This window comes from Mobula birostris, chromosome 2 (genome assembly GCF_030028105.1).
Source record: "Mobula birostris isolate sMobBir1 chromosome 2, sMobBir1.hap1, whole genome shotgun sequence".
Classification (NCBI taxonomy): Eukaryota; Metazoa; Chordata; class Chondrichthyes; order Myliobatiformes; family Myliobatidae; genus Mobula; species Mobula birostris.
Window position 1 is genome coordinate 76,349,968 of NC_092371.1, and position 26,796 is coordinate 76,376,763.

The following is a 26,796-nucleotide window of genomic DNA, read 5'->3' on the forward strand; positions in this document are numbered from 1 at the left end:
CAACTGTAACAGTTTAAAGAAGAAAAGATAAAAAGGCACTTTCTTGTGTTCAAATCTGGACTGTAGCGATAATGACAGGGCAACCTCAACATCAGCGTCTCCACAACACTGTGCCTATTGCGCCCCCCCGCCCCGCCCAGTCACATACAGATCCAGTGGTTACTCCGTTATCATCACTGGGTCAACGGTATCAGAGCTGTGAACATGACATTACTGCAGCTCAGGGCATTCCAGAGTTCTGAGTTCAATTCCAGCCCCATTCTGTAAGGACTCTGCACATCCTCTCTGTGGAATGCGTGGGTTTTCCCTGGGTCCTCTGGGTTCCTCCCACAGTCAGTTAATTGGTCATTGTATAATGTCCAGTAATTAGGTTAGGGTTAATCAACTTTGTTGGGGGGGGGGGGCCAGAAGGGCCTATCACTAATTAAGTAAATAAATAAATTACTCGATTTCTGACCCAACCCTATGCTAATTTGAAAGAACCAAAGGGAAGCAACAACTTTCTCTGGAGAAGCAAGGAAGAGTGATAAACGTGGCCTGGTTGCAATCACACAAATCCCAAGCAATTAAAGAAAGAGTCGATGGGTTAGGGAGGAGGAAGGAAACAAAGAGGAAATGTCACTGGAAATTATTTCAGTTATAACCTCCAACACGGTTCAGCATTCCTTTAAACAATATCTCTTTCTGTCTGCTTCTCTCTCCTTTCCAATCTAAGCTTCTCGCCCTACGGATCTGAACAGCTGGGTGGTGTCAGCCTGCTGAACATCTGCACTCAGGCTCTTCCCCTACAGAGGTTAATAAATGGCTCCCACACCAGCAAGCACACCCCGAACGCAGGGCTGCTGAAGCCAAAAGACCGATGTTAACTCCCAGCTATTGACGCAGCACTAAACCAGGTGGTCTTCTCAGAACCAGTTTACACCACGGTGCCACAGTAACTTAGCGGTTAGCACGACTCTATTACAGCTTGGGGCGTCGGAGTTCGGTGTTCAATCCTCACATCGTCTGTAAGGAGTTGTCTACGTTTATAAATGCGTCTATAAATAAGTTGTCTATAAATGCATGGGTTTCCTCCGGGTACTCAGGTTTCATTCCACATTCCAAAGACATTGCAGTCAGTAGGTTAGTTAGTTATTGTAAATTTTTCTGTGATTAGGCTAGGGTTAAACAGGTGGGTTGCTGGGTGCTGTGTCTCCTGTTCTGCACTGTACCTCTAAATAAAATAATTAAAATAAAAATTTAACAAGCTGGGGAACCATTGCTGATATTTTACATAAACTTAGAGCAAGGTTCACACTATGTGTCAAGAAACCTGCTTCGTCAGAAAAGCCATCACCAATGCTAGAAGCGAGATGAGGCAGCCCCACTCCTTCAGAATCAGTTTTATTTTCATGGAACAGTACAGCACGGTAGAGGCCATTTGACCCACAACATTGTGCTGACCTATCACAGGAGCTTGAGGTGATGTTTTGGCAACTTGCCCTGTGCTTGTTTTTAGCTCAATCATAGTCTCTAGTGTTTGGTTCCTTAAGGTTGTCATAGTCAGATGTGATAGTGGGGATAACCTCCCACTACCTGTTAGATCCTCCCAATGGTGTGCACTTCAAATAGCCTCTGACAACCAAGTCCAGCTCCTGGCCTTCAAAATGTGGCTTATTTACTAAGACTGGCATACAGTATCTACTGACAAAAGGGGCAAAGGTAGGTTAAAGGCACCTTAAAACCAGTCACTTCGGGCAGATGGGGCCTGTCAGCCATGGTTGGCAACTCAGCTGGGAGAAGAAAAATTCTGAACTCAAACGTCCGCTGCCTTGCATTATATCCACTCATGGTGAAAGTCTCGGAAATAAACCCTGAGGAAAAATCCAGAGCTGGAGTCCCAAAGGCAGTCCTACGTTGAGTTCAACGCTGACTGGCAACTCCTGCGATGCTGCTGGTACCAAAATGCATCTGTCTCTGCCGTTCCTTTGGATTCATCAGCTGATGGAGAGAGGAAGCTTGCTAGATGGGCAGCAGCTTGTTCTCCATATTGTACTGCCCTATCTAGACAGCTAGGACGTAAAATCCATGGTCAAACCTGAGATGAGAGGCCTCACTCACGAGTGTCTGACGACTGGATTATGCATTCCATATGCACTTTACCCTCTAACTTTATTTTTTATATAATTCTTTATAATCGTTGAATGCTGTTGCTCCCTGTTGCTTGTCGCACTGTGACCAACCCAGCACAGCAAACTTTTCATGTATGTGGCAGATAAAATTGACCTTCCTCCTGACAAGTGACATGAAATGTATCGTTTCAGATATCAGGGGAGCAAATGGATTGAAGTGTAAATAAAGATACAGCAGAAAATAGTCCCTCGAGCAGAACAAAGGAAGTCAGAGCTAAAACCACAGGAGATTCGGCAGATCATAAACACACTAGGTTCTATAGAGGCTGGAATTCCAGAGTAACACACACAAAATGCTGGAGGAACTCAGCAGGTCAGACAGGGTCTATTTTCTCGCTTCGTAGGGGATTAAATAAACACCAATATGCAAGAAGAGCATGGGAAAATACATCAAATTCTCTAGATCAAATGTTAGAAAATAACTTTTCATAGAATAATCAGTGCCAGTTTTCAAAGCAGCATGGGCCTGGGCCAGTTGCAAAGATTATTTTGGATCTATTGCAACAGCTGGCCTTGAGGTTCACATGTGCTACTGTAACCGAACCACGTTTCAAATCTGACAGACTGAGGCATTCCACACTGGAAAATGACAAGAGACAGGCGGAAGTGGGAAGCTTGCAATCGTCTTTCAGAATCAATGTGTGGCACTGCTAAATTATCGCAGGTGGTTTCCCAGAGGAGTGGCATCAGATGCACATGACCTCCGAACATCCTTTCACCTTATTTATCTTCATTCACTCCTGCGGTCATTTCAAATCCAGCTCCAATGGTGCTTGTAGCCCACAAATGCTAGAGGGCACAGAGATCCAGTCTGAACTTATGCAATTGTTAAAAATTGCTGGTGATCCTTCATCAGGGTCTCAGACTGAAATGTCGACTGTACCTCTTCCTATAGATGCTGCCTGGCCTGCTGCGTTCACCAGTAATTTTTATGTGTGTTTCTTGAAATTTCATCATCTGCAGATTTCCTCGTGTTTGCGCTATCCAATTGTTATAATTTTACACACACATATACAACACACACACTCTCACATGCGCACACACACACGCGCCTTACATTGCCTAACACACCCTCTGAATGAAAAATGACGGGAGCTCAATTCTCAGACTACAAAGCTTTGGATGGGGGGATAGAAATTAAAGGCATCCGAGTTATTCTAATCAGCAGTCTTCCAGCCTGGCAGTCCAATGTCTTAATGCAGGCTCTCATTCCAAACTGCTCCCCGGTTCAGTAACTATTTCTATTGCCTGGCTATGTTGCTGGGTTACAGTGGCTAAGGCACTGGCAATCCTCCCAGAGACTCCTCATTAAACTATCAGCAGAAATGCTCTCCCTGTCTTTGAAGCAGAATAATCTCCAGCAGATACTATTTGTAATGGTAAAGAGCTAGATTCCTCCGAAGCACATCTGTTTCACAGCACCCCACACATTCAATTCTCGAGGCAGTACGCAGGAGAGTGAGTCCTCAATTCCTCCATCTTCATTCAAAACATTTCCCAAGGAGCCTTCTTATGCAAAGGTATTTTCAGTCAAGTCCTCGCTTGCCCCTTATCCAAGGAAAGATGTGCTGGCATTGGAGAGTCCAGAGGAGGTTCATAAGAAATATCCCGGGAATGAAAGGGTTATTGCCAGGTAATGGAAGCAGTTACTGAACTGGGGAGCAGTATAATGAGTTCTTTGGTGGCTTTGGGCTTATATTCCCTGGAGGTTCAAAGAATGAGGAGGGATCTCATTGAAACCTAACGAATATTGAAAGGCCTATATAGAGTGGATGGAAATAGGATGTTTCCAATGATGGCGAAGTCTAGGACCAGGGGCCCGGGGGGGGACTGCCTCAGAATAGAAGAATGCCCCTTTAGAATGGAGATAAGGAGGAACTTCTTCAGCCAGAGGGTGGTGAATCTGTGGAATTCTTTGCCACAGGCAGCTGTGGAGGCCAAGTCAATGGGTATATTTAAAGTGAAGGTTGTTATGTTCTTGATTAGTAAGGGCCTCAAATGTTACAGGGAGAAGGAAGGAGGATGAGATGAGAGAGAATAAATCAGCCATGATGGAATGCAGAGATGACTCAATGGGCTGAATAGCCTAATTCTGCTCCCATGTCTTTCTGGCTTTACGTTCCTTCCACTACAGCTTGGCTAATGTCCAAAGGCAAGAAGTGGAAAGCCCCTCAAGGTGTCATTCAGCAGAACCATGGCTGACTGGTGACATGGCTCCACCATTACCTTTGTCTGATATCCCCTCAGAACCTTGACTTATCAAAAAAGGTTAATATGCATCACTTAATGTTAACAATTAAACCTGTATCAGCTGGCGTTTTGTTAAAGATAGCTTAACTTTCTGCCACCCTTTGTATAAAATCAGAAGCACAGTGAGGATGAATTCTCCCAGTCTTCTTCCCAGGGTTGGAGAATCAAGAAGCTGGCGTAGCAGTTAGCTTGACGCCACTACAGCACACGGTGACTGAGTCTGGAGTTCAATACGGTCAGGAGTTTGCACGCACCCTCCCTGTCACTGTGTGGGTTGCTTCCGGGTGCTCCAGTTTTCCACCCACACTCCAAAGACATAACGATTGGTAGGTTAATTGGTTGCTGTAAATTGTCCTGTGATTAGGCTAGGGTTAAATAGGTGGGTTGCTGGGGAGTGTGGCTCGTTGAGCGGGAAGGGCTAGTTCCGCACTGTATCTCTAAATACATAAATAAATAGAGGCCGTAGATTACGGCTGAAAGGGGAAAGATACAAGAGGAACTTGAGCACCTTTTCATTTTACACAAAGGTTGGTATCTGTGGAATGACCTGCCAGAGGAAGTAGTTGAGGCAGGTACAATTACAGCTCTTAAAAGGACAGGTATTTGTATAACAAAAGTTTGGGGACAGCCTCCTCGTGTCAGCACTCTTCCAGTGCTAACATAGCATGCCCTTAATTTACCAATTCTAACTTGCATGTCTTTGGACTGTGGGAGGAAACTGGAGCACCCGGAGGAAACCAAAACAGTCACGTGGAGAACGTGCAAACTCCTTACTGACAGCAGCAGGAATTGAACCCTGATCTTACAGCTATGCTGCTGTGCCAAGGTTTAAAAGGTTATGCGCCAAAAGCCGGAAAATGGAACCAGCTGAAATGGGCATCAGGATGAGAAGGGCCAAAGGGTCAATTTGCATGCCACATGACTCAATCATTCTTTATGATCTCCAAGGCTCTAACCTTCTAGACTGTGCTCCAGGTCCTGCATTCCCAAACACAAAAAGCGTTCCTCTCCACCTCCCCTATCAGTTTCCACAAAAAAGCACCTTCTACCATCTCCCATTGCTCATAGCACTTTCTGATAATCATTTCAACCTCATCTCCAAGAGCCCAGTGCCTGCACTTTCCTCTCCTCTTGATCCAAGTGAAACACCTAGGGGTATTCTGCCATGTCAAAGGTCACTGCAGCACTCTGTTAGCGCATTACGTTGGAAAAGGCTAGAACACTTTACGTGGCTTTTCACTTGGGAAAGTTGGCTAAAGGAAAATAAAACCTCCACATGCTATTGAGAACAACTAAATATCTTCTCCACAGAATATAAAACAGAACAGTACAGCACATGAACAGGCCCACAATGCTGTGCTGAACCAAATAAATTAATCAAATAGCCAAATAAACTAATCTCTTCTGCCTACACAATGTCCAGATCCTTCCGTTGTCCTCACATTCATGTACCCATCTAAACGCCTGTTAAAAATCCCTAATGTTTCTGCCTCAACCACCACCCCAGGCAGTGCATACCAGGCTCCCACCAGTCTGTGTAAAAAAACTTGCCCTTCGCATCTCCTTTGAAATTACCCCCTCACTTTAAATACATGCCCTCTGGTATTGGACATTTCAACTCTGGGAAACAGATACTGTCTGTCTACTCTATCTATGCCTCTGATAATTTTATACAGGTGTCCCCCGCTTTTCGAACATTCGCTTTACAAAACCTCGCTGTTACGAAAGACCTATATTAGTTACCTGTTTTCGCTAACAGAAGGTGTTTTCACTGTTACGAAAAAAGGCAGCGCGCGCCCCGAGCAGCCAAGCTCCTCCCCCAGAACTGCATTCTAGCTGGCATTGCTTAAACATGTGCCTGTAAGCAGCCGTTAGCAAGATGAGTTCTAAGGTATCGGAAAGGCCTAAAAGAGCTCGTAAGAGTGTTATACTTCGCGTAAAACTAGACATAATTAAGCGTTTTGATCGTGGTGAACGAACTAAGAACAAAGTGAGTTTGGCTTGTGGAAGTTGACGAAGATGATGTTGAAGAGGTTTTGGCATCCCATGACCAAGAAGTGATAGATGAAGAGCTGATGCAATTGGAAGAGGAAAGGATAACAATCGAAACTGAATGCAGTAGCGAACGGACCAAAAGCGAAGTCATCCAGGAACTGAACATGAAGCAAATGCGTGAGATTTTCACTGCAATTGACAACAATGATTGCAGAAAAGTACGACTTTAATTTTGAAAGGGTACGTCGGTTTAGGGCATATTTGCAAGATGGTTTGAGCGCTTACAAAGAACTGTATGATAGAAAAATACACGAGGCTAAGCAGTCAAGCATACTGTCATTTTTCAAGCCTTCCACATCAGCCACAGCAGACGACGAACCTCGACCTTCGACATCAAGGCAGGCAGACATAGGAGATGACCTGCCAGCCCTGATGGAAACAGACGATGATGAGATGACACCCCGGTGTCCCGACACCCAGTGTCCCACCACCCCAACCCCCGGGCCGCGGACCAATACATTGCCGCGGAGAATGCAGTGGTAGCCGGGACGCACCCAGCACATCTTTAAGAAAAAAAGCCAAACTAAACAAGCTAATTAATTAGGTGCCACCCGGCACATAAATGTCAGCCCAGATCAGAGGCGATTGCTGATTGTGTCACCTTTGATTTGGGCTGACATTTACGTGCCGGATGGCACCTAATTAATTAGCTTGTTTATTTCGGCTTTTTTCTGAAAGATGTGCTGGGTGCGTCCCGGCTACCGCTGAATTCTTCGTGGATCGGTATCGGTCCGCGGCCTGGAGGTTGGGGTCCACTGCACCACCCCAACCTCTGACGACTCAGCCTAACACACCATCATCAGTGTGCTTGGCACGATCTTCCCAATTCCGGTAAGTGATACTACACTGTACATACATTATTTCTACTTTATATAGGCTGTGTATTTTTATGTGTTATTTGGTATGATTTGGCAGCTTCATTGCTTAAAGGTTACTGGAGAGGGTGTTTCTGCTGAGAGCGCTTGCGCCGTGTTTCTGCCGAGAGCACTTGCGTGAGATTTTCGCTACGGAGAACAGTGCGGCAATGATTGTAGAAAAGTATTTCTACTTTATATAGGCTGTGTATTTATCATATCATTCCTGCTTTTACTATATGTTACTGTTATCTTAGGTTTTATCTGTTATTTGACATGATTTGGTAGGTTATTTTTTGGGTCTGCGAACGCTCACAAATTTTTCCCATATAAATAAATGGTAATTGCTTCTTCGCTTTACGACATTCCAGCTTACGAACGGTTTCATAGGGACGCTCTACCTTCGGATGGCGGGGGAAACCTGTAAACCCCTATCAGATCTTCCCTCAGCCTCTGACACTCCAGAGAAAACAACCCAAATTTATCCTACCTCGCGTGATAGACATGCCCTCTAATCCAGTCAGATTCCTAATAAACCTCTTCTCCAAAATACGAGGCAACCAGAACTGTAGGCAATGCACCAGATACGCCCCAGAGTTTTATAACCCATAATTTCCTGATTTTTGGCCTCAATGCCTCAAATAACTTTACGTTATTTTATTGTCGCCAAACAATTGATACTAGCGCGTACAATCATCACTGCGATATTTGATACTGCGCTTCGCGCTCTCTGGAGTTCAAATCGATAATAAATAGTGAAAATTTAAACTATAAATCATAAATAGAAAATTTCTCCGAAGGGAGAGGCCCCGAATCTTCCGCTTTGCCTGTTGCTTGGCGGCCAGGGCCAGGGTCGAAGCACTCGGCAGAGATGGTGCTCGGTGTCACAGAGAGCTGGTTGGAGGCTCGAAGTTTTTGGACAGGCTCAGAGTCAGACTGTGGTCGGGTACTTCCAGGATGCTGCATCAGCAAGCTTGCGGCGCTGGAAGCTCATGGCAGGAGAGTTTCTTCCTTCTACCCTCTGCGTGAGATGTTGGGGCTATCGGGACTTTTTTTTACCGTGCCCAAGGTCTACTCTTATCAAATTATGGTATTGCTTTGCACTGTTGTAATTATATGTCATAATAATGTGGTTTTTGTCAGTTTTAGTCTTGGTCTGTCTTGCGTTTTTGTGATATCATACCGGAGGAACATTGTATCACTTTTTAATGCATGCATTTCTAAATGACAATAAACGAGGACTGAGTGTCCTCATAATCTAATTTAATCTAAATAGAAAAGGGAAAGTAAGGTAGTGCGAAAGGTTCGGGAATTTGGAGGGTACAGCCCAGACTCAGGTCAGGATCCGTTCAGTAGTCTTATCACAGTTGGAAAGAAGCTGTTCCCAAATCTGGCTGTACGAAACTTCAAACTCCTGAGCCTTCTCCCGGAGGGAAGAGGGACAAAAAGTGTGTTGGCTGGGTGAGTCGTCTCCTAATAACAAAGGCAAGCTTGCCACATCTCTTCTTAACCACTCTATCAATTTGTGCAGCCACTTTCAGGGAGCTATAAACTTGGACCCCAAGATGTCTCTGCTCACCGTTAAGGATCTTGCCTTAACAATTTTCTGTTGCTTTGCATTTGACCTACCATGGTGCAACACTTCAAATCTGGCTGAATTAAACTCCATCTGCCATTTCTCTACCCATATCAATATCATGCTGTATTCTTTGCTAGTATTCTACACAATGCACAACACCACCAATCTTCCAATCATCTGCAAACTTATCAACCCACTCATCTGCATTTTCATCCAGGTTATTTATATACATAACAGCAGAAATCCCCAGTACAGATCCCAGCAGAACAACAATAATCAGTAGACTGACACCAGCCAACCCATCAGCAAGTCCAGTCAACTGCCTTGGCTGATCAAGACGACAAAGTTGTATCTAACTTGCACTTCCTGTCAGATAAATAAAACACAAATTCACTTTGAACAAAGCTTCAAAATTTTGCATAAATTCAGAAATAGCTGTAAACAGCAACAGCTGAAAGAAGTGCCAAGTGAACTGACATTCAGCTGAAGGAATTTGGAGCTTTGTGTACAAAATAAACAGCAACTCAAGGAGGATTTGTACACAAAACTCGCTAACCTTGACCAGCTCACATTTCAACTGATTGTTGCCAACTATATAGACAAAAAGGACACCCACATGCAGTGAAATGTGTTGGAATTTAGTTGTTCAAATGTGGAGCAGAAGGTGCTTCCTTTAGGTTGTTATAGCCAGGGGTGGCGAAGCTCTTCTCCGAAATAGAACAGTATGCAATGCAACCTCCCATTAGCTATTAAATGCTCCCAATAGCGTGCATGTCAGTTAGCTTCCGACAACCAAGTCCAGCGCCTTCACGTGTGGCTTAGCTACTAATTGCGGCAAAACCATTTCTACTGACAGAAGAAGGGGCAAAGGCGGGTTACTGGTGCCTCCAAGCCAGTCACGGGGCAAATGGGGCTTGTCAGCTCATCTAGGAGAAGGAAAACTCTGATCCCAAATCTCTGCAGCCTTGCAGCTATTCCCAAATAATGGGGAAGACTTTGAGAAAAACCTGGAGCTGGAGTCTCTACAACAGTTTTACACCGAGTTCAACACGGACTGGCACCTCCTGTGGCGCTGCTGGTGCCAAACTCCATCGGTCTCTACATTCATCAGATGTGTGGAGAGAGGGAGCTTGCTGCATGGGTAACGGCTTGCTGCCCTATCTAGACAGCTAGGATGCAATATTGTGCTGCCCTATCTAGACCGCTAGGATGCAATATCCGTGGGCGACCCTAACCAACGGAAACTTTAGGAACAGAAAGCAGAAGCCTTTCAACTTAGGAGTTCCTCAAGGATCTCGCTGTGCTGGGTCAAAGTAAATTTATTTACTTATTTATTTATTACAAACAGCGTGAAATAGGTCCTACCGGCTCTTTGAACTGCGCTGCCCAGCAACCCCCAATTTAACCCTTGCCTAATCACATGGTCACAGGAAGAATGAACAAACTCCTTACAGACAACCGCAGGAATTGAACCCAGGTTGCCAGTATTGTAAAGCGCTGTGCAAAGCACTAGGTTACTGTGCTGCCCAAACCATTGACAGGCTCAGAGAGAGGCAAAGGGAAATGTAAAGCGAAGCTTATGGTATTTTCAGGTGGCTACGTGAGCTATGAACTTTGTGCAAAGTCTGACCAGAAGGACACTTCAACTATCATCTCCCACGTGAACGTGCTGTAAAGTTCTATCCTCAGAGCTAGCAGTGACAGGGCAAACCCAGAGCATTATACTATGGACAGGCAAACATTCTGTTTTAAACTTTATTTGTGATGGGTCTGTTCCCATCACTAATCCTTTTAGGAACAGCCTCTTCCCTATTAGAATTCTGAATGGACAATGAAGCAACTCATGAACGCTAGCTCACTTATTTTTGCATTACTTATGTAGGTTTATTGATATATGTATTTCTTATGGTAACTTACAGTATTTTTTTATGCATCGCATTGTACTGCTGCTGCATAACAACAAATTTCATGACATATGCCAGCGATATTAAACCTGATTCTGATCTCCACTATATATGACTCCCAGCAACAGGCTGTACGACAGTCTTAAGCTACTTTTAGAGCAGAAGAGATGGGAGCAAAATTAGGCTATTGAGCCCATCTAGTCTGCTGTACCAATGGATCGTGGCTGATTTGTTATCCCTCTTTGTCCAAAACTGCAATGTTTCTAGTTAGCATCTATAGAACATCTCCTTGCATCAATGCTGGCTCCTTCTGTTCTGCTGGAGCTACAGCTCAGGAAGAACCAAGGTTTGGACTCACAGCCATAGGAACCAAATAGATGACTAGAGATTCGGTTGTTCAGTAAAAAAACACTTCAGTTACAACTTCCCCATAATATCAATTTATAGAGTTAACTGAACTTGTTTTCCTCATTAAATCAGAGGGGGATTTTTAACGTGCCAATAAACCTTCAGTCCAGATCCCTGGGACTTGTCCAACATCATAACCACTGTTTTGTACCTTCAGAAGGGGTAAGGTGAGGGAACACACACTAGTCCTCAGAAAGGGATCAGAAGTGGATACAGTGAGTAATTTCAAGTACTGTACCTGGGTGTCAACATCTCTGAGGATCTACCCTGAGCCCAACATATCAACACAGCTAAAGCAGCACAAAAGCATCTATATTTCATTAGGAGTTTGAGATTTGGTATGTCACCAAAGCCACTCACAAATTACTACAGGAAGTTTGTACTATAGAGAGCATTCTAACTGGCTATATTGTCATCTGGTACGGGGCTGAGGGGTGGAGGTCCACTGAACAGAATCAAAAAAAGCTGCAGAAAGTTGTAAACTCCATCGTGGACACGAGCCTCCCCAGCATCCAGGACATCTTCAAGGAGTGATGTCTCTAAAAGGCAGCATCCATCAATAAGGAATCCCATCACCCAGGACATGCCCTTTTCTCATTGTTAGCATCAGGGAGGAGGTACAAAATCCTGAAGGGACACACCCAACAATTCAGAAGCAGCTTCTTCCCCTCTGTCATATGGTCTGAATGGACACTGAACCCATGACACTATCTCATCATTTCTTTTTCCCTCTTTTTCACTACTTATTTAATTTTATACTTATATGCAATATGTATATACACATATACACACACACTCTTACACTTCATACTGTAATTCAGTTTTTACCATGCAACAAATTTCACAACATATGCCAGTGATATTAAACCTGAGTCTGATACTCTTGGAGACTTCTTCTGATTTGGAACTAGCCCAATCAGCAGCTAACACTTCCAATTCCTGAAAAACTGCCCATCATCGTAGTCCTATCTGCAAAAGATTTCAACTTCTCACAAAACCATAGATGCTTCCTGACCTGCTGAATTCCTCCAGCATTTTGTGTGCATTACCTTAAAATTAATCACATCAAAACTTAATTACTCCTAAAAGAGAACAACTTCTGGATGAGATTACTAATCAAATAGTCTTGCTACATCAAGAGGACTATCAATGTGAAGGAGAACAGCTCAGCCCAAAATTTCCACTGTACTTTTTTCCATAGATGCTGCCTGGCCTGTTGAGTTCCCGTAGCATTTTGTGTGTGTTGCTCTGTGCTGGTTTAAGATTCGGGTGACATTTGCTTGAGCGACTCCCTTACTATACAAGCTGTTACCTGAAACCCTCCATTTGGCAACATAATTTTAGCTCACTAGCAGGTATCCATTATTCTATATTTAGTTCCTGCTTTCGAGTTGAACAGTTCACCACCCACAGGAAAACATTATTCTCATTGCTGTTTTTTTTCCTATTGTCTTCCAAGTTTACAATATTGTGTTGGTTCCGGGAGCTACCATTACATGTGCTTATAATGGTACACTCTAGGTTGCTCACAACTCCCCCCTCCTTTTCTGACTAGTAAAAAAAAGTCAGTAAAAAAAAACACTTCAGTTACAACATGATATCAATTTATGGAGTTCACTGAACTTGTTTTCCTTACTAAATCAGAGGGGGATTTTTAACTCATGTCAACAAACCTTCAGTCTAGATCCCTGGGACTTGTCCAACATCATAACCACTGTTTTGTACCTTCAGAAAGGGTAAGATGACGGAACACACACCAGTCCTCAGAAAGGGATCAGAAGTGGAAAGAGTGAGTAATTTCAAGTATAGCTGCTGTCTTGCCTTATTTATAGTTGCATCAATATGTTGGGACCAGATTAGATCCTCAGAGATCTTGACATTCAGGAACTTGAAATTGCTCACTTCCTCCACGAGGATTGGTTTGTAATCCCTCATCCTACTCTTTCTGAAGTCCAAAATTAGCTCTGTGGTCTTCCTGACGTTGAGTGCAAGGTTGTTGCTGTGACACCCCTCCTCTAGTTGGCATATCTTGCTCCTGTACACCCTCTCATCTCCAACTGAGATTCTGCCAACAATGGAGTTTTATTTATGCACAGCCTTTCTGTGACCTCAGTATATGGAGGAGAACCTTAGTAAAATAAGGAATTTTGAAGAATATGTTTACATAATCGAGAAGGAAGAGCAGCCATCGTTTGCAGACAGCAAGACTCAAAACAGCAATGAAAAATCAGATTATCTGACTGAATTTATTCATGACTGCGTGGAACGGGCTGCCAGCAGCAATGGTGGAGGCGGAAACGATAGGGTCTTTTAAGAGACTCCTGGACAGGTACATGGAGCTTAGAAAAATAGAGGGCTATGGGTAAAGCCTAGGTAGTTCTAAGGTAGGGACATGTTCGGCACAGCTTTGTGGGCCGAAGGGCCTGTATTGTGCTGTAGGGTTTCTATGACAGGAGACTAGCACTGCAAGGCCAGTATGTATTGTCAATCCTGAATTCTTTTGAAGCAAGTGGCTCGCTAACTCAGACTGGCAAGTCTGTAATCATGCACTCAGTATCCACTTTATTGGCTACACCTGCTCATTAATGCAATTGTCTAATCAGTCAATCGTGTGGCAGCAACTCAATGCATAAAAGCATGCAGACATGTTCAAGAGATTCACTTGTTGATCAGACCAAACATCAGATTGGGATAGAAATGTGATCCAAGTGACTTTGACCGTGGAATAATTGTTGGTGCTAAACAAGGTGGCTTGGGTATCTCAGAAACTCATCTCCTGGAACCTCCTCCACGCACAGTCTATACACAGGGGTTCCCAATCTGGGGTCCACAGATCCCTCAGTTAATGGTTGGGGTCCATAGCATTAAAAAAAGTGTTGGGAACCTCTGCAGTCTCCAGGTTAGAGAGAATGGTGTGAAAAATGAAAAACATCCAACGAGTAACAGTTCTGTGGATGAAAACTCCTTGTTAATGAGAGGTCAGACTGGTTCAAACTGACAGAAAAGCGACAGCAACTCAAATAACCACATTACCATAATGATGTGCAGAAGAGCATCTCTGAACATACAACACATTGGAACTCGAAGTGGATGGGCTACAGCAGCAGGAGACCACACAGGGTTCCACTCTTGCACCTAATAAAATGGCCACAAAGTGTATTATTGGCCTCACTTGGTAAAAGTGACAGATTTCATTCCCCAAGGATTCTTGTGGATCCAATGCTTTTTTTAAACCACCATCTGGCAGTTGCATGGTTAGCTACAAGTATTTTCATTACACTTAATTGAATTGAAATTTTCCCCAGTTTGCATGACAAAACCCAAATGACAGTAAAGCAGGCTCCTGGATACATGTCCAATAAGGTGATCGTTATAGCACATAACTGCATGTTAAATACTGGTCAGGATACTGAGAAATATCTGTTCAAAATGTTACCATGGCTTCCTTAATGTCACACCCAGAGGAGGAACTCAGCAGGTCACACAGCATCTACGGCAGGGATTTCCAACCTGGGGTCTACTGACCCCTTGGTTAACATTAGGGGTCCATGGCAGGAAAAAAAAAAGGTTGGGAACCCCTGATTTATGGAAAGGAATAAACAGTCAACATTTCAGGTCAAGATCCCTCTTTTTTCACATGTAAACAGGAAAGGTTCAGAGGGTTTAAATGGTTCAATTTAATACCAGAGAATGCATACAGTACACAACCTGAAATACTTACACTTCACAGACAGCCATGAAACAAGAAACCCAAAAGGGTGAATGACAGGAACGTCAGAACCCCAAAGCCCCCCTGTCCCCCCTCCCATGCACAAGCATTAACCCTCCCCTTTTGCTGCTCCTCACCACGCAAGGAGCAGCAAAAGTCCCAAAAGAGACCTTGATCTACAGTCCATCAAAAATATTGGCCAAAGGAACAAGCTCAGCATCCATAATGTTTAACTCTGATTTCCCCACTTACCCATGTGGCCAGTAGGTCCTACGATTTTCATCCTGTCCAATCAAGCAATGACTATTCCAACAAAGCAGACATGAACTGAGCACAAGGGTGGTGAGTGGAACCTAGCAGCAATTCCCACAATCCAATAACAGAATGAGAGCAAGGTGCAAGTCAGCATCAGTTGTGTGAATGTGTTCTCAAAAAGTCAACTTAACTTATTCAGCCAAGCTTCAAAAGGCACAGAATCCAATGAGTAAAAAAAAAATTATTTTGCAGTACTAAGCAGACAGTATTTTGTTTCAAAATTGATGGTTAGATTACATCATGACTACAATAATGAATCACGCTGCTAGAAACCAAAATCGTTACTTGGACAAAAACAGCCCTTTGATACCACACCCAGAAGACTTCACCTTATGGGCATGTACCCGAACAGGAAACATTGGGCAGGTAATGGATGGTGCCTCACTCATAATCTGCCCTTAAAGACTCCAACCTAGACTGGAGCAAAGGGATAACGTCACCTCAGAGTCGTCACCTTTCAGGGGTGACATGAATAATGAACTATAACATGATAACATGAATTTAAGACACATCTTCATTGGGAGGAGCTAAAGTCGGTGCCAGAGTGCGACTTCTCCGAGTTCATCTGGAAAAACATTTTAAATTCTTCTCCTGGCTGGGATCCTGTCAGAGTCCGTTATCTACAGCTGCACCCAAAACTATTTTTCACAGCAGTTGGTTCTTGCTCTCAGAGCGGCCTAGTACTTTCGAAATCTCCAGGAGCAGCCTGGGAGACGTGCACCTTTGGGGTGTGGCCCTGTGGACGACCTGATTCCTTGCTGGTGTCGTTGCCTCAAGCATGGTGGGAGATCAGAACATTGATTCAGCGGTTCTCGGCCCGAAACGTCGACTATACTTCTTTTCCCATAGATGCTGCCGAGTTCCTCCAGCCTTTTGTGTGTGTTGATTGAGACAGCGGCTTTTGGAGGCCTCTGCGCTCGAGTGATATATCTCTCTCTCTCTCCCTCCCTCCCCTCAATGGTGAGAGTTTGCCACCGATTCTCAAGTGGCGGGGAGGGGACTCAAAATAAACTGACACTGCAGACTGTAACATCGAAACAGTGGGCTGTTGGGCTGTGGAAGGAATGGTACCTCTCTCCATTGTTAGTGAGAGAGAGAGCCTGCCAGGTTTCAAACTGTTGGGATAAACAGTGGTTTTTCATGGACTAGATCAGCGGTCCCCAACCACCGGGCCACAAAGCATGTGCGAGGAAACGATATGATTTGGCGATATGAAACAATATGAGTCAGCTGCATCTTTCCTCATTCCCTGTCACGCACTGTTGAACTTGAACACCCCGGTCAGCCAATCCGCAAGAATATTGTCAATATTAAACCAGTCTGCGGTGCGAGAAAGGTTGGGGACCCGTGGACTAGATCATGGTCTTTTTGGGGGATTTGGTGTTGCTTGCATCGTGGGTGGTGGGGGTTATGCTTTCTAATGGGGGGAGGGGAGAGGGGTGACGAGTTGATGCTTTATTGCTGCTTGTGCATGGGAGGGGGCTATGAGGTTCTAATGTTTTTCTATCATTCTTTGGCCTTTTCTTCTGTTTCATGGATGTCTGTGAAGAGTAAGAATTTCAGGTTGTATGTTGTACACATTCTCTGACATTAAATGGAACCATTGACCCACTGAATAAAGATCACCAATGCTTATTCAAGTGGACGAGAGCACCCGAAGCACTTGCTAAAAGGCTGGGGATCTCTTCTTCGAACAAGCCAACAAATCTCTCAAAACAGGACATAGTCAATTTAAATTCCCTTACTTAGGACTGAGCTCTGTACAAATTGACTGGGATATTTGCACACTTAACAATGACTCAACTTCAAAAGAATTCATTGGCTGCAGAGGAACTCACTAGGACAGAGAAAGCACAATCTGTTAAATTAGTTGGAATATTGTGTGCAGCTTTGGATATCAATGCTCTGGGCAACATAATGAACATTTTGTCCAAGGTGAAAGACATGAAAAGGATTTCTAGTTCTAAACTAGTTAGCACTGGTTGTGTTTGATGGCTCCAGGCCTGTACTCACTGGAGTTTTGAAGAATGAGGGGGTATCTCATTGAAACTATTGAATATTGAAAGGCATAAAACACAGGGGTTCCCAACTTGGGGTCCACACACCCCTCAGTTAATGGTCAGGCTCCATGGCATAACAGTTGGAAATCCCTGGCCTAGAAAGAATGGACATCGAGAGAATGTTTCCAAAAGTTGGGGAGTCTAGGACCAGAGGGTACAGCCTCAGAATAGAAGAGTATCCCGTTGGATCAGGGAGGAGGAGGAGATTTTTCAGCCGGGGGTGGTGAATCTGTGGAATTCATTGCCACAGATAGTGTGGAGGCCAAGTCATTGGGTATATTTAAAGTGAAGGTTGTTAAGCTCTTGATTAGTAAGGGCCTCAAATGTTACAGGGAGAAGGAAGGAGAATCCTATGATTTGAATTTTACACATAGGAAGGAGATTGATTTGTGCCAATAATGGCTCCCTCTCATAACTGTTTCCTGTAGCCTCCAGGGTGAGGAAAAGAACCAGAATGGTGGCACAAGAGATTCTGCAGATGTTGGAAATCCAAAGCAACACACACAAAATGCTGGAGGAACTCAGCAGGTCAAGCAGCATCGATGGAAATGAATAAACAGTCGCTATTTTGGGCAGAGATCCTTCATCAGGGCTCATGTCCTGAAGAACAATCTCAGCCCAAAATGTTGACTGTCTATTTCCCTGCAAGAAAGAGGGCTCTGGATTTTGAAAGAATTTTTCTTTTGCTCTTGATTCTCTGGCCTGAGAGGCTGTGAGAACTTTTATAATTAGTTAACTCAGCCCACGCCAGGATCTCAACAGTCTTTTATGTACTCATTTTTCACACTCGTGCTTGTTCAGCTCAAACAACATTTTGGTGTCAGGATAGGAGAGCTAGTTCTTGGCACACAATAAGAGAATAACAGAAAATTATCTCAAACTAGGAAACATATTTATGTAAAAAAGTGCCTAAAATTGATATTGGATTATTCTCAGCACATGTACCTGGGCTGAGATCCTTCATCAGGACTGAAGAGGAAGGGGTAATAAACCAGAATGAGAAGGTGGGGAAGGGGAATGAGTACATGCTGGCAGGTGACAAGTGAAACCAGGTGAGGACATAGGAAGATGGGTGGGGGAAGAGAGGATGAAGTAAGAAGTTGATAGGTGGAGAAGGCACAGCCCTAAAGAAGGAATCTAATAGGACAGTGGACCATGGAAAAAGAGGAGGAGGAGGGGAACCAGAGTGAGGTGATGGATTGATGAAAGGGTAACTGGAATAAGGAATGGATAAAGAGAGAAGGAGGGAGGGCTCCAAAATTACCAGAAATTAGAGAAAGCAATATTTCTTTAGCGGCTACGAAGACAGAATGGGAAGTGTTGCCCCTCCAACTTTTGTTTGGCCTCAGCAAGGCAGATATGTCAGAATGGGAATAGGAAGTCGTATTGAAATGGGTAGACACCAGGAGATAAAATGCAGTCTGTTTTAGTCTCAGAGAAGGAAATATTTTTCCCAAAAGTACTTTGCATGATCCCACGATCTCTCAGAACCATTTCAGATGAATGCAGTGTTCTAAAATACAGCTGGTTTTAACACGGCAACCAATTTGCAAAGTTCCTCAAATAGCAATGTAATATATAACACAACTTGTTTTAATGATGTTGGCTGAGAAGAATATATTGGTCAGGAAAACAGAGGAATCCCATCTGCTCCTCCTCAAAGTTCTACAGTGGCATGTCTCTCATCTACCCGAGAATGGCTTGGGTTAAGGCTTCACATAAAGGGCTGCACCTCCAGCAGTGTAGCACTCCCTCAGTAAAACAATGTTGTGTTGGCTTCACACTGTAGTAGTATAGCAATCACTCAAGTTCAGTATGATGTTCCCCTAAGGCAGGAATTCCCAACCTTTTTTCATGCTATGGACCCCTACCATTAACAAAGGGGTCTGTGGACCCCAGGTTGGGAATTCCTGTCCTGAGGGGTTGTGTATTGGTGGCCTTCAAGTACTTCAAGTAGGCTGATCTGGAATGTTGGTGTGGATTCCCAGAATGAAGAACACTTAAGTGTGACTTGGTTTAATGTGGGGAGGCTGATGCACAGAAAACCACCACATGGTGCTTGACAGATCAGGGTCAGGGACAAGAGGCATGGAATACAACACAACTGGGACGCAAACTTGGTGCCACAGAACGCCATCTAAAATGGATCATCACAACGATCACACTAAGTTAAGAATTCAGTCCAGTCCCATGACTGATCAGAAAGCTTTAACAGTTGTTCCTACCCAACCTCCAGAATGGATTCCCTTGTTACTAGACTGAGAGGAAGGGACACAGCCAAGAAGGAAGACACTCACTGAAGGCATCTGAAAACATGATGATGTGAGCCACATGCACTATAATTATCTAATCCATTTGTTTCTTTGGGAGATTACAGGTCAGTCCTCTTCTTGTCAAGAGGGAGACTTGACAAGCAAGGACTACATGGGACAATAAAAGTTTTAGTCCTTGTGAGATTCCCCAGCACTGTACATGACAGGAGTGATAATGAGTGCACAAGGAAGTACATACTAAAATATACTCTTCTTTGTCATTACCTCTGACTGTACCCGAGTCAAGAAATACACGCCACCACTCTAGTTCTTCTAATGAGCTGGCTAGTGAAGAAAATGTGGGACAGGTGGTCCTGGACATCACAGACAGATGGAAAACTGGAAGTGCTTCTTCTGCTATTTATACTGGAATTCAGTATGGTCCCAAGATAGACTCGAGACTCGCCACATCATCCTGAATGTTCCTTCTCCACTTTGAGTGGTTGTTGGCCAAGGATCCCCACAACCCAAAGAGATGTCATATTTTCTCAATGAGACTTTCAGAACACCCCCGACTCTAGTCCGATGTCTATCTTGTGATGAAGTTCAGGTACCTGGTGTCAGCGGAGTGAATAACGTGGAAATATGCAAGTATAATTAGACACCAGTGTGGGGACATCGGCAGGGAAAACCCCTATCCTCCCAATAAATTTGGTGGATTGTTTGAAATGATGTCACTCCAATGCTCTGTAGTGCCTTTTCTAAGTATTCCAAGTCTCAGAGACAGAGGGCTAGAGTTTTTCTGGTCTTGATATTCAAATACCTTAATTCTCCTCAGGGTGCCAAAGTCTGTGCTAACGCACAGCAAGTTATGATGATTTTCATCACCAACGTATGTCTTCGGGTACTCTCAAGAGATCAGAAAAGTTCCCCATTTTTTTAAGTCCCAACATTACTAATACAGTTTCTATTCTGTAGATTTGCTGAGTATGCCCACAAGACAATAAATCTCAGGGTTGTATATGGCGGCATGGATGTACTTTGATAATAAATTTACTTTAAACATTTGAAAGGATTGCTAGCATTCAACCATCTCTGATCTGTGTAGGTCAACTGAGTTCAACCTCAGCAACAATAGAAGTAATATAAGCAACACACACAAAATGCTGGAGGAACTCAGCAGGCCATGTAGCATCTATGGAAAAAAGTAAACAGTTGACGTTTCAGACCATGACTCTTCATCAGGACACATAATTGTCTCACCTTCCTCACATGAGGGAACAGAGCATTTTCAACTAAGTTTCAAATTCATGACCTCTGTTTTATGACGGAGAGAAGAGGTGCACATTGAGCAAAGACAAGTGCAAGTTTGTTCACTCCAGAGTTCAACGGCTCACTGGATTGCATTGTGAAGCTAACATTTAATATTTCAGTGATCTTGTAAATATATTGTCTAATGAAGCATGCTTTGCTGTTTATATAATCCACTATGAACTGCATACATCATCACGTGATACGTGCAGGCCTTGTGTCAAAGTCACCGGAGAGAAGTAGCTGGTAAATATGAAGTAGTCTCTTTATTTGACAAAATGAGACACAGCAGGCATATTAAGACCTTTTAGGAGGTGGAGGCCTGCTTGACCCAACACTATACAATACTTTACATTCCAAAGATCAAAGGACAATTCCATATTTACAAAGCATCCACAATGCTTCCTTTGAACTACACACAACCTTCACACTTCCCTCTTCGCACACCACAGACAAATAAATTAACTGTGGTTGACGACTCAAAGGAACCCATTGTTCAGAGCTGCATTTTAAATTTAATCTACAGTCCGTATTCAGATCTGAAGACTGGGGGGGGGGGGCTGAAGTTGGTTGTTGAAGTTACAGGTGTCCCCCACTTTTCCAACGTTCGCTTTACGAAACCTCACCGTTACGAAAGACCTACATTAGTATCCTGTTTTTGCTAACAGAAGGTGTTTTCACTGTTACGAAAAAAATCAGCGCACGATAAAAGGCTGCGCACGTGCCCCGAGGAGCCGCTCTCCCCTGGATTCAGAACCGTATTGCTTTAACACGTGCCTGTGAGCAGCCGTTTGCAAGATGAGTACTAAGGTATTGGAAAAGCCTGAAAGAGCTCGTAAGGGTGTTACACTTAGCGTAAAACTAGACATAATGAAGTGTTTTGATCATGGTGAACGAAGTAAGGACAACGTGAGTTTGGCTTGGGGAAGCTGACGAAGATGATGTTAAAGAGGTTTTGGCATCGAAACCGAATGCAGTAGTGAAATGAACGTGAAGCAACTGCGTGAGATTTTCGCTGCAATGATAAAGTACGACTTTAATTTTGTAAGGGTATGTAGGTTTAGGGGATATTTGCAGGATGGTTTGAGCGCTTACAAAGAACTGTAGAATAGAAAAATGCGCGAGGCTCAGCAGTCAAGCAAGCCATCCACATCAGATGACGAACCTCGACCTTCGACATCGAGGCAGGCAGTCATAGGAGAAGATGAGCTGCCTGCTCTAATGGAAACAGACGACAATGAGATGACACCCCAGTGTCCCACCACCCCAACCCCCAGGCCACAGACAGATACCGATTCGCGGAGAATGCAGCAGTAGCTGGGAGGCACACAGCACATCTTTAAGAAAAAAGCCAAAATAAACATGCTAATTAATTAGGTGCCGCCCGACACATAAATGTCGGCCCAGATCAGAGGCGATGCAATCAGCAATTGGCACTGATCTGGGCCGACAATTATGTGTCCGGCGGCACGTAATTAATTAGCATGTTTATTTCGGGTTTTTTCTTAAAGATGTGCTGTGTGCCTTCTGGCTACCGCTGGACCTCCGCGTGCTTTGCAGCAATGTATCTGTCGGCGGCCTGGAGGGTGGGGGCCACTGCACCACCCCAGCCTGCGACGACTCGGTCTATCACACCATCATCAGTGTGCTTGGCGCTGTCCCCATTCCGGTAAGTGATACTACACTGTACATACATTATTTCTACTTTATATAGGCTGTGTATATTTACGTGTTATTTGGTATGATTTGGCAGCTTCATAGCTTAAAGGTTACTGGAGAGAGTGTTTTTGCCAACAGCGCTTGCGTGAGATTTTCTGCCGAGAGCACTTGCGTGAGATTTTTGCTTCAGAGAACAGTGCCGGCAATGATTGTGGAAAAGTATTTCTACTTTATGTAGGCTGTGTATTTATCATATCATTCCTGCTTTTATTATACGTTATTGTTATTTTAGGTTTTGTGTGTTATTTGGCATGATTTGCTAGGTTACTTTTGGGTCTGCGAACGCTCACAAAATTTTCCCATATAAATAAATGGTAATTGCTTCTTCGCTTTACGACATTTCGGCTTACGAACCGTTTCATAAAAACGCTCTACCTTCGGATGGCGGGGCAAACCTGTATTTGCTAAATGTGCTAACCCCAAAAATGCCCTAACACCTCGCTTAAAGTAAACACGAAGTTAGACTCACATTTCAAATGCACGCACCTTCCTTTGAATTAGTTTAATATTTTGAAGTTACAAAACATAACACTTAAGTAAAGATTATGCCAAGGGTGGTGGTAGAGGCAAATACATAAGAACATAAGAAATAGGAGCAGGAACAGGAACAGGAACAGGCCATCTGGCCCATCAATCCTTAATACATGAGGGAGATCGAAAAGTTTCTTAGATGGGCACATGGATGAAAGGAAAGTGGAGGGCTATATGGGAGGGAAGGTGTAGATTGACCTTGGAGTCAGTTAAAGATTGGCACAACATTGTGGGCCAAGGGTCTGTATTGTGTTGTACTGTTCTATATTCTACGTCTATGTTCTATTTCTAGCATCTGCAGGATCTCTGGAGTCTCTGATACACTGAAGCAAGCCTTGCCTGACTACCATAAGACACAGAAGTAGAATTAGGCCATTTGGCCCATCAAATTTGCTTCACTATTCAATCACAGCTGGTTAATTATTGCTTTCAACCCCATTCTCCTACCTTCTCCCCATAACTTTTGAACACCTTATAAATCAAGAACCTGTCAACCTCTACTTTAAATATATCCAATGATTTGGCCTCCACAGCCATCTGTGGCAATGAATTCCACAGATTCACTACTCTGGTAATGACCAAAGGTATTATTGTCTTTTGTAAATGTCTCTTTTATGATCACAAGACACTACTGAGTATTAAAAACTTTACAGTGCTGCAGTGGAGGAGATGGAAGAGTTGGACTTGGTGCAGACTGTGCGATTGCCTGCCACAGAAAGGTGTAACAGCGAGTGATTGTATTGGATATTTTTCTTGTGATCAAAAGACCATGTCCGACATTGGTAATGTAGAATACTACAAGTTCGGCTCACTGGTTTACTGGCAAGACCAACAGCGGAGGAGATGTGTGGCTTTGGCTGTAGAGTGCATGCCGTACGCCTGTACGGTCACCTTTTGCCAAATGGCCCCTCCTGTCAGTGCCGCCTTCCAGCGTTCGCTCGGTGGAAGACGGCTGGATTGCGTTCATCTGCAGACTGTTGTGGGCTTGTTCTTGCCAACAACATCCATGAACCATCAACCTACAAGACATGACACTCAGGGACTTGGGGTGTATATCTTTTTGTGTGAGTATATGTTTACTGCTATCTTGTGCTGTGTATGACTGTTGGTACTGTGTTTTGCACCTTGGCTCCAGAGGAACCCTGTTTCGTTCGGCTGTGTTCATGGGTATTCATGTGTGGTTGAATGATGATTAAACTTGAATTTCAAGTTTAATTATCATTCAACCATACATAAATACATCATGTGTAAAGATACACACAGTGAACAGTTTCCCGCTTCTGTAGGAAGCTTGGCACAGATAAGATGCAATGGGATTACTGTTTGCCCCACTCCCATCAGTGAGGAGGCAATGTAGCATCCACACCAAGACCACCAGACTCAAAAACAGTTACTTTCCCCAAGCAGTGAGGCTGATCAACACCTCCACCCACTAACCCACCCCATCACCACTACTTTAATATTTCCTGTCAGTCAACTGACGGACACTCAATTTATACAAGCTATGTATTTACATTTATCCTTTTAATTATTATTGTGCTCTTTATCTTTTGCATTTTTTTGGTGATGCATCAGATCCAGGGTAATAATTATTTAGTTCTCCGTAACAGGAAATGGTATTAAACAGTCTTGAATGAGAAATATTGAGGTTAAGGACACAGCCTTACTCAACAATTGTCTGCTCTGACTTTGGACCCATTAGAAAGATCACAGACTGCCCGTGTAACACATGCTGTAGAAACCAAGGATTAAACCAGGCTACTCTGGTTTCGACTATTTTGAACCTTGTTAACAAAATACATTTGTAACATCATCAGTTCAATATTGTTGGGCAGGTTTGTGCAAGTTTGATTGCCTGCAATTGAACAGTGATCCGCCAATCACTGGTATGTAGAAACACACCAGTCATACCAGGTATTTTTTGAATCATCCTGAATTACTCATAGTACATTATTTTACTTCAGTAGTTTTTATTAAATGGTTTCCCATATCAGAAAATAGGTTAAAATCCAGACCGTGTCAATCCGGCGCAGGCCACGATAGATCAAAAGCTATTCTAATCGAACATCGATAAAGCAGGTTTAGCTTCGGAGACAGGCGGTTCATACCACGTTACTGGCTTTCAAGCCTTGGGAGACGAATCTCCCGATAAGACAACTCAATTTGCTTTCCCGAAATGCGTACGGAAAACAATCAGAAATCAAAAAAAAATGTTTTGATTTCAATCAGAAAGCGTTCTTTTTGTTTATCATGATAAACATCCCGCACCAAGCAGATCGACCTTTCATAGATTTTAATCGAAAATTATTTGGACTGGACAAGATTTAACTGTGTGTAACATATTGCAGAGGAAACTCGGGGGCTGAGCAAGAGTTCTATTACTAGCGATGAAACAAAAGAAAAGTGTAACAAAAAAAGCTGAAATTTGCAATTCCCAGGACAGAATGGATATATTTGGAGCAACTTTAATCCCGAAACAACAAGACTATCAACCAAAACTATAAATGCATGAACTGTTTTTAAAATGTTAAAATTGATCGTGGAAAGAAAAAGTATCTACCCTCACGGTTTTCTATACATTAAACTTCAATCCACTGTAAATCGAACAACGCCGGCGGCGATTCCCCTTTAGAACAACTTAAAATCAACCTTTTAAGTTTTCGGAGAGTGAGTGTTTATTTCGACTCTCGTTTCTTTAAAGCAAAATGTACGTTCCCAATCAAGTTTTGCTGGGGGTCCAATTCACAAACTTACATGACGGGTAAAGTTTTTTTTAATTGCAATATCAACTTTAAATGTAATTTCTTACCTCTCAGCCATTTTTATTACATGTCGAGCGCAAACAGCGAGTTGTTGGCGGCGCTGAGTGAAAACCTCCACCCAGCCTCTGAATAACGTCGCGGATGTGAAATCCGACCTGCCGCTCTCCGGCGAAGGGGGGCGGGAGTAACCACTGAGGGAATGGAAGAGACACAAAGAGCAAGCTAGCAGAAATCCAGCCACGCACGATTAGCCCATTCACTGCTCCCCTCTACTGGCAGGGAAGACTTCAGGAAACGAGGTGTTGCTCCAACCTGTAACAGGTCCACAGGTCCTGTGAAATATATAAACACCGTAGCAGAAATTAGGACATGTTTGCCTGCTTATTTATCCATCTATTTTCTTATTTAGAACATTTCAACTGGCTCCATCACCATCTCATATGATGAAATAAGCTGCAGTTAGTTGTAAACTTAGCCATCCCCATCATGGGCACCAGCCTCTGTTATATCCAAAACATTTTCAAGGAGCGATGCCTCAAAAAGGCAGCGTCCATTATTAAGGACTTCCGTCACCCAGGTCATGCCTTGTTCTCATTGCTACCATCAGGAAGGAGGTACAGGAGCTTGAGGCACACACTCAAACGAATTAAGAACAGCTTCTTCCGCTCTGCCATCTGATTTCTGAATGGACATTGAACCCATGGACACTCCCTCACTACTTTCTTTTGCATTACTTATTTAATTTAACTATTTTATATATATATATTTACTGTAATTACTGTAATAGATATAGTATACATATATAGGCATCCGTTGGTCTCATGAGACCATGGATTTGCGCCTTCACAAGGAATTCTGCAGATGCTGGAAATTTAAGCAACACACATCAAAGTTGCTGGTGAACGCAGCAGGCCAG

The 26,796-nt window shown here is 43.5% G+C and overlaps 1 protein-coding gene across 1 annotated transcript in view; it reads right to left on the reverse strand.

Moving 5' to 3' along the window:
* arhgap46b (Rho GTPase activating protein 46b) overlaps positions 1-26,015 on the reverse strand; it is a 226,097-nt gene extending 200,082 nt beyond the window's left edge. The window contains exon 1 of the mRNA XM_072243542.1: positions 25,928-26,015. Within this exon, the coding sequence (XP_072099643.1) occupies positions 25,928-25,938 (11 nt within the window). The 5' untranslated portion in view covers positions 25,939-26,015. The remainder of the gene's footprint in view (positions 1-25,927) is intronic.
* Between the last annotated feature and the right edge of the window lie 781 nt (positions 26,016-26,796).